This window comes from Fulmarus glacialis, unplaced genomic scaffold (assembly GCF_000690835.1).
Source record: "Fulmarus glacialis isolate BGI_N327 unplaced genomic scaffold, ASM69083v1 scaffold11334, whole genome shotgun sequence".
Taxonomy (NCBI): Eukaryota; Metazoa; Chordata; class Aves; order Procellariiformes; family Procellariidae; genus Fulmarus; species Fulmarus glacialis.
The window spans coordinates 1,929-12,197 of record NW_009209945.1 but is presented as its reverse complement, the minus strand read 5'-3'; the positions used below and the strand labels follow the sequence as shown (position 1 = coordinate 12,197).

Sequence of the window (10,269 nt, the reverse complement as noted above, 5' to 3'; positions counted from 1 at the left end):
CTTTATTTCAGCTGCAGAGATTATGGTCCTCTTGGAACATAATTGTACAAAATGTTTTGATGCAATAGTCTTTGTGTCTGGTTTATGACTGTACGACATGAAAGGTCCCCAGTGAACAATCAAGAAGAGAAGAATGTCCTATTTATTTTATTTTGATTAAAAATAATTGCTCTGAATTATTTTACAGAACAGTAATTTACTTAATGAAGAAAACTCTACCACTAAAACAAGACATATTCCTGGGGGCTTAAGCTAATTGGATTTTCAGTGTAAGAATGGTCATACTAAGTCAAAGCCAAGGTTCTTGTAATCAATACTCTGTCTCCAGCAGAGATGTGTTTAGGGAGAAATATATAAGGACAGGACAGGTCCCTTGTGTTACTTTCTCAGAGTACTCCAGTATTCCTGCAAGCCTCCAATTGTTTGTGACTTCAGGACTTCTTTTATGCTTCTCCCTTAGTGTCAACACAGTGTTGTACATTGGGGTCAGCTGAAAGCATCCAACTGAATTACTGCAAGAAATACACTCTGAGGGACATGAACAGATGCTTCTAGGTTTTTGATCAATAAACACTCGCTGCTTTCCACCATTCATACTCAAAAGAGGTTTTAAATATAATGCTGCTATTTTAAATAAATTGTAAATTTAGTAGTCAGTCAATATCAAGGCTTTGTCTGTTTTGGCATGCTTACCAGGCTTCCACCCCTTTTGGTGAAGCTACTCTGTCCGTGGTGATGCAGGGACAGTTAGGCCTGGTATCATCGTTGACAATTCTTGGGTCATTTTGGGTTCTGTCCACATGATGAATGATCATTTGTGCCCAGAACTCATAACCAAGAATTGGAATTTACTAGTCAAAATAACTAATACTGGGAGATCGTTTTGTTTACTCTGCTGCATATTAATTACATTGGAAATGTATTTTGAAGAGAGGAAAGATAAAGTTCCAGCCTAATAGGGACCAAGTCTTCCCTTTGCATTTGGGCAAGGAAAGAATTTACTGATTTTATTCTTGTCTACATAAGAATGTGAAATGGTCAAAGATTTTGTACCCTTTATCATTAGATTATGTAAGATAGTGAGAGCTTTTCCGTTTTAAGGTTGTTGTTGTTTTGGGTTTTTTTTATCCATGCTGTCTACATGCTGTGGCAGAGAGCATGCCATCGTTTAACCAACTCCTTGGGCTTGCTGACCATTTCATTCCAGTGTTCTAGTTCTTTGCCGCGGGTGTACATGAAAGGCCCAACTACTACACGTCCTAGCAGATGTGTTTCTGGGAAAAAAAGAAACCAGTTAGTGATTAACACCTGTAAGTGCTTCTCTGAAATCCTTACCTAAATTAGAATATTAACTTTTATTTCTCTAAGTAACGCATGTTCTGAATATTATTTTTAAACCAAAATTTTCATCAAGGAATTCACTCTAGATTTCAAGTTCCATAGTTTCTAAGTGCTAAGATTCAGCATTAAAAGGTGCTGCAGTAAGTGGGTATTTAGTCAGTTCAGGCCTACACTATTGCCTGCACTCTGAACTAGAATCAGTTTAAGGCACACAGAACTGTATCTGCCCAGCCCCTCTACCTCAAGTGTACTGTGGAAGTGTGCCCTAGTTCTGGGTATCAGCAACCTTAGTAGGAATCATACGATGCTTTAGCTTGGGAAAGAATAGATATAGTTACTGAGTCAGCTGGGAGTCGCAATGTGTGGGTTGCCACTGACCACCCTCTGCCAGTGAGCAGATTGTTTCTTCATGCCTGAACTTTTCAGCTATGGAGGGGGAAAATTATTCAAATTTTCTCTGCCTTACATGAACTTCAGAATGTTTGTAAAGTGTTTGGCTGTCTGCACGTGAAAATGATGAAAGGCTCAAGTATTGATCCTAGTTCTTGTCAATCCTCAAAGCCAAAGCACCTGCCCAAAATCTCACCTAAAGGAATTTTTTTAGGAGTGTATGAATCCAAATGCAGGTATTAATGTTTCATTATTGAGATCATATTTGCACTGCAGGGAAGATGTTTTTCTTGTGAGCAGTGGAAGTATTGAATTCTGATTTGCTTCTCTAAGCAGAACTCCTTAACGGATTCTCTGACAGTTAGTAAGAGGTGACCTCAAGCAACAGGTTTTCTGCCAGGGAATGGGGATGTTTGTAATCTCTCTTTCTCGCTGCTTAAACTGCTATAATAATTAAAATTCCTATTCCTCTTTCAAACTTCGTTAGGAACAGTGAATTGCTTCAAAATTTTGGAGGTTGGGGATTACGAACACAAGTGTTCACAGTATGTAATTGCATAAGCTTGTTTTCTGGGATACCAGAATGAAACAAAAGTACACCACCTTGTACTGACAGTGACTAGCCTACAGTTATTTTATTCATGTCGTCCATTAAATTTATCTTTAGCCTCTGAAAGAGAGACATATACTTACTGCAAATAAGTTGTTCTGCTTGTTAAAGAAACAGCCTGTGAAATACCCCAAACCTTTTATGTGTTTTATGATTATTGCTGAAAAGGAATTAGTTCCTCCCAGGTTTAAATATCTCTGCAATATGTAAGAGATTTATGACATCTTAACTGTAATAATTTATACAGCTTACTTTCTCCCTTGATACTCTGGAGCACAGATAGACTCAGGCTTGCCGTATCCAGCTCTGTCTGATCTGCCTTGAAACTGAAGGTTTCATTATACACTGGATTGGGAGATCCCAGAACAGCTGCTGTCTTTTTACTTTTGATGAATTTATTATGGTTCATTAGTGAGACTTTGACATACACACCTTGGAGAAAAAAAAATTCAAGAAGAAAACACATCAGGGGCAGTTGGGAGAAGGCTTAAGGAATTTCTTGCCTTCAGGAGTCAATATTAAGTACAAAATTAGATCATGAATGATTCGTGAAGCATACATGGCAGCATGGCAAGGCATAACATTAAGCAGGGAGTACACAAAGTACTTAAGGTGCAGTTTTGCAGTGCACTTTCCAATTTAAGAGCTGTTGAAAGGAGTAGTCATATTCTTACCCTGCATCCTTGATCTTACACTCCTGTACCTTCCCTTCATCTGATGGAGACTTTTTTGAAGGGTTAGTTTCTTGGCTCAGTAGTTAATTTCATATATTTGGATCAAACAATCATGTGATCAACACAAGGGAGGCTGTGAGGGAGGAGCAGTGTCATAGAGCCGCAGCCTGTGCTTGGATTGGATATGTTTCAGGGGAACAGATTCTCTTAGTCGAAGAAGAATCCTTAAACAAAAGGTTTTACTAATGACTTCTAGCCCTATGGTAAGGGATTCTGTAGAAAATTTGAGGAAAAGATCAATGACCTCTGCTCTTTCTTCTAGAAAATATTACAAAAATTGTGTGTGAGTGTGGGATCAAAAACAACAAAAAATTTTTGCTTTGCTTCCTGAAGGAGACCTGTATTGCATTGTGCAGCCTGAAATTTTCCATTCTTCCCTATCCTTCTGCAAAATTTAGTGACAAGCATGTAGAGATTTCATCTTAATTGGTGGCTAAAGATTTGTTCTTTTCAAGTGAAGCAGTAATAGATTCCATGCTGCTACTGTGTTTATTACTCCCTGCTATTCAGTTCATTAAGGTTCATCTGTATAGCAAAAATATTAGAAATGTCAGGACTGAGACAGCATTGACACTCCTAATGTCTCCTTGTTATTTCCACAGATGCAGTAGGCTGTCATTACTGTTTCAGAGGGTGCAGGATTACCAGAACAGACTTTTTTATGACAGAGCTGCTACCTGCTATATATGGAGAGTTATTATGTAAACTACTTGCACAAAGTCTGACTTTTCATTACTTATTACTTCTTAATACATTTAATTCAGTAATTTGAATCTAAAAATAAATGTCTCCTTGCTGTCCTATACTGCATATCTTCCATCCAAGATTAGTGTTGCACTAACCCCTGTTAATATAGAAAACTTTTTATTCCAGTTTCTTCAGGATTTACCAGAGAATCTGTGGACCCTAAATCATACTTGAAGGACATTATCAAAGGAAATAACACCCAATTTATTTAATTTTCTTTCTTTTGCTCAGTAATGTATTCTGGAGAATGGCCTTCTGGCAGCTCTTCCTTCCAGAGCATGCCCATGACTTTTGCTTATTATGATAACCTGAAGTATACCAGCACTAAAATAACATGGCAGATTAATGTAAGATTTGTAGAAAGAAACACATAGAGTTCTGGCTTTCTGTGCTACAGAACTTCAAAACAACCTGCAGGCAGAGACATGATGTATTTAAGAAGTGTGTTTTCTCTCTCTTGTAAAGCTATTGAGATGATGCAAAATTAGAACATTTGCTCTTAGTTCGTGATGATACTTTGTTCCTCTGCCATGAACCGGTCATATTTTTTTCTGGCCATTCTTATCTTAGTTATTTGTTTTCTAAAACTAATACATTCTGGAATATATTTCTCTTTCAACAGGTGCGCAGGGTATGATTCTGCTTGTTGGAAACCTATATTCTCATCATTTTACTGTGTATTTCTTTATTTGAGTTTTACCCTAAACAGAGCAAATTTATCTCTTAACATTATGAATGTAGATTTACTCATTTAGAGGGCATTGTTTCTAAAGCTAAACATCCTGATAACAGCACACTCAAAAGAAACCTCAAAAAAATTCATAGTTGATATGTGTATATAGAGAACTAAACCTCTTTTCTCTTTAATTGCTGGGTCTATTTTGCATTTATATTGTTTAATTTGAAAGCCCTTCAAAAAAATCACCACAGATTCAAACACAAGTTTGGTTCTTCCACCTATTTTGGCTTTGAGTGTTTAGATTTTAAACAGCATTTTGAGGTAATCTGTACATTCAACATCTCTGAGGCCAAGGACATATGAGCATGATGTACCAGGAAAACCTCCACTGCAGTAAGGGAGAAAAATTGTGACTCCATGCCATGGTCCTTTGAACAACAGCCAGGCTGTCCTAAAATGGGAATCTTCCCAGTTCAGTTGTCCCTAAGACAACTGTTCAGCGTAAGCGGTTGTCCTGCAGCTGTTACCTCAAAACATTCATTTTCATTCATTTTTCAGTTGCCTTGAGGCAATTTTGTTAATATTAATATCCCTTGAAATGCCACCTTCTCTGGATTGGAGTGCAGCAAAGAGATGTTGCTCACTGTATTAAAGCAGGAGAAAAAAAATTGCTACTGATGACATGAGACAAACCATTTATTATGAAACAAAACCAAAACATAGCAGAACTTGAGCTATCAGAATCTAATTACCCCAGTAACAAAATATGGCTTGTTTCCACTCAAATTAAATCACCCGGATGTTTATTTGTTCTTTTCAGAGTTACTCAGTGCAAGCCTGGGTGGACAGATGAGGAAGGAGCAAATTAAAACAGGAATTCTGGAACTGATAGCAGAGGGGAAATCATACTTACTGACAGAATGGCTCTCCCCCTGGAGCTTTAATCCTCTTGCCCTCAGAATCACTACAGTAAGACGGCCCAGGTAGTCATTGTAGCTGAGGGAGAACTGGATATCACCGTAGTCTGAAGGAGGCTTTGGAAGCAGAAGAACATTTGTCAAATATATCTGAAAAACTCTCTCTTCACACAGACAAATGGCGGGGGGAAAGTTCTTCATACTAGCGGTTTCTGCCACACCAAGGCACGTGAGTGAATTGTGATGGCTTTATTTACACTGTTGTGACATTTGATAGAACCAATTAATCAGCCTTACTGAACTTTTGAATTCCTATCTCTTCCAGGTGATGCCTATTTCCTTGCCTCTTCTGCTTTTTTCTGCTCTTACTAATCCGAAACAGAAGCAAATAACAAAAGATGCTTTCTTATGTAACTGTCTCCTAACTCATGTGACTGTTTCTGAGCAGTTGGATAATCCCTATACAGCAGCTATGTATCTGCAGGTTGGGAAGATGGGAATTTTTATTCCAAATGTTTAGCAAATACTTTTGCATTTGATGTATTTGATACAACATACTTCTACTTCAGCTGTACCCCTCCAACACTTGTAAGATGACAGAAGTTCCACACTGCCAAGCAGCCTGGTATCACATACCTCCAAGTTTTCTTTCTCCAGATCTCTCCATATGACTAGTTTGTTGTCATCAGTTAATGTTTCATTTTTCAGTGGGAAGATAACTTGGCCTAGGAGATGATGCTTCTTCTGTTTATCAACATGATAAACCAAAAACTTCAGAGTCCTTTGGAGCAACATTTTACTGGAAACCTGTACAGTAAAAGGAAGAATATATTAATAATTATAAAACATGAGACTTTTCTACTCTAGCATGACTTCAAAGGAAGAATTTTTCAAAGTGTGTTAAAGGTAGGTGGAGATTTCCTTTGATTATTTGAAGTCCACTTTCTTAATTTGCCTAAAGTTTTAGCTATGCAGGAGTCTAAAGATCCAAACTAAACCAGAATGAGTTAATTTGAAAAATGTGACGTTCGCTGGCAGTTTTTCAACTCATACAGATCTAGTGTTACATGATGCATTCACTTCCAGATACAAATATTTAGAAATCTGTAAACATTCGTTTTTCAGTTGTCTGAAACACAAACTTTTTTGGTTTTAAAGCTTTTGTCTTGTGACACCTGCTCAGAGCCTCTTGGCATAGGGAGCCAAGCTCCTAGGTTTACAGCACTATACAAATAGTATACCAGACATCTCACGAGTTCTACTTTCTAGCCTACTTCCACAGCAAAGAAACGAAAAGCTATGAAAGCATTAGTTCAGTATAGGTTGCTTCTGGACTTCTAGAGCTGCTGGGCTGAATTGCTCAGCCATAGTTCAAACTGGAGTTTTCGTCATTCCCAGGGCAAGTTCTGGAATCCTCAACTTTGGTGCAGACCACAAGTAAGATCAGTTCTGGAGCTACAGACTTAAGTAGCCCAGGATCTCCAGAAGCCCCAGTAATAAATCCTATCTCCAGTGGAAATTACTTGTATCGTGGTAGAAGTTTGTAGAAAATTACTTTTCACAAAACAAGTACTGTAGTTTGACAAGTCAATATCTGCAAACAAAAATCTGCTTCATCAAAAGGAAAAGTACCTGAAAAACAAAGTTTTCATCAAACTGCGGGTTAAGGGTTTTGCGTTTTGTTTTGGACTGCAAGAAGCTTCTTTCATCAGGCAGCAAGTAGATTTTCACAAACGGACTACAGGAATCAGCAGGAGGCTGCAGCTTTCTGACTTTGATCAAGGAAACGTGGAGCCTTTCTGACTCTTTCTCATATTCGATGGAGAACCAGAGGCGGCCAATGTTGCCTTCAGGAAAATCCGTCTCACTTTTGTCTTCGGGAAACTTGTAAAGCTCTGGGTTGATGGTCCCTACAACATAAGCTCCAGCTTCATGAAATAAAAAACAAGCACTCTCAGATTAGACTCAAGACTGTAGCAAGCATTTTTATAACCATTATATTAGGGAAATCACATGAATCTCTTTGCATAAACTTGGTATTTCAATTCCCTTTCCGTCAAACTTGGGGGAGTAGTTGTAGGCTGCACCGCTTTTCTTTCTCTTATTCCTGTGACTGTACCCTGATAGTTTTGGGTATTCATTGTTGCAGTCTGCAGCTGGTCACTCTGCTGTTTCTGGGGACAACAATCAGATACTTCCTGAGTTACTCATGTTGTGCCTTTACAAAACACAGAAGGAGAGATTGCTTTGTCTGCCATGTGTGCAAGGTCCCACAGCAGTGGGACCAGAATGGCTACATTCTGGCTCAATTCCTGTATATATAAAAAACATATTTTCATATAGTGTTTAGGGCTTGTACTGTGTAACACTATGTCTGGTATGCCCCCAATAAACATAGAATCATAATAATAAAGCTACCCTTTAAAAGAGTACCCTTAAAAAGAGTCCCATTTTTGCAATGCCATACCCAAAGAATGAAACGATGACCGTGGCCCAGACTGAGAAATCATGTAGGGGTCAGTGTCTTCCTGAACCTGTTCTTCGTTCGTCAGATTAATCCAGTCTCGCCCGTGCAGCGTTGGTGGAATGATAAACGGAACGCTTCTGGATCTGCTCAAGACAACAACAGCTACTGACTCTTCTGGTTTAAAGATGGAAACCAAACTTGGTAACAGTAATAAGTTTACTGTTCTGCTCTCACAATTTTGTAAAAATTCTATGGAGATGCATAGATAGAAAAGATAAATACCCATTGTTTTGCAATTTATTTTATTTGTATAATGCCTAAGGTCCAGCGAGGGACATCAGATCTTAATTCTTAGACAGATCCCTCACTTTTTCCCTTTCTTCTCCCTTAGAATTGATCTTTCAAAGGAAAGGAGGAATTTCAAAGGAATGGTATGCAGCTGCTTGTTTTAGAGCCCCAAAGCCCCGCAGTAACTAACTTTCTAAGAGTCTCCTTTCTGTTCTGTTTGGTTCTCAGATGCTTTATTATGAGACCACCAGGAATGACTCTGGAACATAGGCCAAATTTGTCTAGGTAACAGATAAAGCTATCCATGCACCAATTACACTTGAATGTGTTATCTCTTTTACATAAATCAGAAATAATCATTGCATTCATAGTTATGGAAGGTATTATTTTCCTAAAGGAACAAAACAGAACAGGACTGATGTTTTCATATAATTTAGGGGTCTCATTTATTTCTGTACGTGCATATATTTCGATCACCCCCTCATTTGAGATTTGACAAGTTGAAATAAATTATCACTACTGTATGCTTTAAAAAAAAAGACAGAAAAATATGTACCTTGTGCTTTTTAGCTGAATTTCAGAAGTTGACTGATCCTGAAAAATGGCATTTGCATTTGTTGTTTTGACAGGAGTGGTGAGCTTTTCGTAAGAAAGGAGGTGGCAAAATTTCTTCCAGAGCAGGTATGCAGTTATTCCAATGAGAACAAATAAAAGGATCCCTCCTATTATACCTCCAGCAACAGCAACTGCTTGCTCTATTCAAATGTAGAAGCACATAAAGCATCATAGGAGGATCAAAGTTATGAACATTTTGGGGGTAGACAGGAATATTAAAGATGACAAATTTATTTGATTTACATTCCAACATGACTTTTAAATGAAACATTCTGCTCATGTGCACATTTTTGTCTTTGGTTATAGCATGATGCAACACCTGAAGATGTATGAAATCGGCAGTGAGAGATTAGAAATTGTTCAGATATGCTGGTGATGACTGCAGTGTAAGAGACTATAGACAGGAAAAAAAAGCCCAAAACCCAAGGAGTTGTTTGGGTTCTTATTTTACATGAGCATAAGCATTTACCTTAGCATGGCAGAAGTGCTAGAGCTTTCGTAACAGAAGAAAAAGAAAACCCAGGAGCACCTAATACAAAAGGTACCATTATTTTGGTTTGGTTTGTTCTTCCAACTATTCATCTATGTTGAATTGAGACTAGGTCCTGGCACAAGAAACAAAGCAAAGCTCTGGGTTGTTTTCTTTCTAAGGATGCATGTGTTTCCTGATCTGTAAAGTCAAACTTAAGTATCCATTAAACACTGTTTCCTGAATCTTGATTACTTCAGATACAACCAAATCATGTATGATGTGAGGTTTGGTTTTTTCACACTAATAAAATTGAAAACTTAATAAATGTCTTTAATATGATTATGAGGAATTCTGTTGTGAGAATTTCTCACTTGACCAAGGGTAGTCAATTGATAATGGGGTCAGTTCATTGTTTTCTGATGTTTGCTGAGTATGCTAGAGTAAAAGGCTGGAAAGACCACTTCTGCACTGTACCTTATACCCAGCCTGTCTTGGCCTACCGCTAAACTAGTGCTGGTGCATCGAGACGTGACTAGGTCTCAACTGAGAACTGATCCTACCAGAATATCCTCTGTCTGAAAACGAGCCCAAACTGTAGAATTATCTTCCACCCTGCAGCCATGGGAGGCAGCTCAGGATCAGCTAAGCACTGTGTACTACCAGCTCTCAGGGTCTCACCTGAAACTGAAGCAACAAAGAGACCTGGCATTCTCTCACAACTGGTACTGACTTTTTTTTCCTCTTCGCTGCTTTTAGGTAGAGATAACTGTGATTATGCTTTCTCCTTTTTATCTGTCTGTCCTTGGTAGATACCTTGCAGTTAGCCACCTCTATACGATGGTGCAAGTAAATAAAGACAGTATGAGCACAAAATAATCAGTGAACATTAGTAGTAGTTTTGAGTAAGAAACTCATTTGATAAAATTTATTGATTAGAGCTATAAAGAGTATAGGAAGTGAGTTGCAAATACATGTATTACTGATCTTTTTTCCTGTTGCCATGTTGCAG

At 38.1% G+C, this 10,269-nt stretch overlaps 1 protein-coding gene across 1 annotated transcript; it reads right to left on the bottom strand.

The window, feature by feature from the left end:
* Positions 1 to 957: 957 nt before the first annotated feature.
* On the bottom strand, positions 958 to 9,969 carry LOC104071644 (synaptotagmin-15-like). The gene is made up of 8 exons (XM_009577005.1): positions 9,963 to 9,969; positions 8,730 to 8,928; positions 7,886 to 8,028; positions 7,051 to 7,346; positions 6,055 to 6,225; positions 5,415 to 5,535; positions 2,594 to 2,773; positions 958 to 1,274 (listed from the first exon to the last, which is right to left on the bottom strand). Exons 1-8 carry the CDS (start codon positions 9,967 to 9,969, stop codon positions 1,138 to 1,140), a joined length of 1,254 nt encoding a protein of 417 aa, XP_009575300.1. The 3' UTR covers positions 958 to 1,137.
* Between the last annotated feature and the right edge of the window lie 300 nt (positions 9,970 to 10,269).

What these genes read in the sequence shown, in the direction of transcription:
- LOC104071644 (XM_009577005.1), bottom strand. An exon ending in ATTCAGCTAAAAAGCACAAG is followed by an intron (nt 8,029 to 8,729) that starts GTACATATTTTT and finishes TGTCTTGAGCAG; the next exon opens with ATCCAGAAGCGTTCCGTTTA. An exon ending in GTCATCGTTTCATTCTTTGG is followed by an intron (nt 7,347 to 7,885) that starts GTATGGCATTGC and finishes TATTTCATGAAG; the next exon opens with CTGGAGCTTATGTTGTAGGG.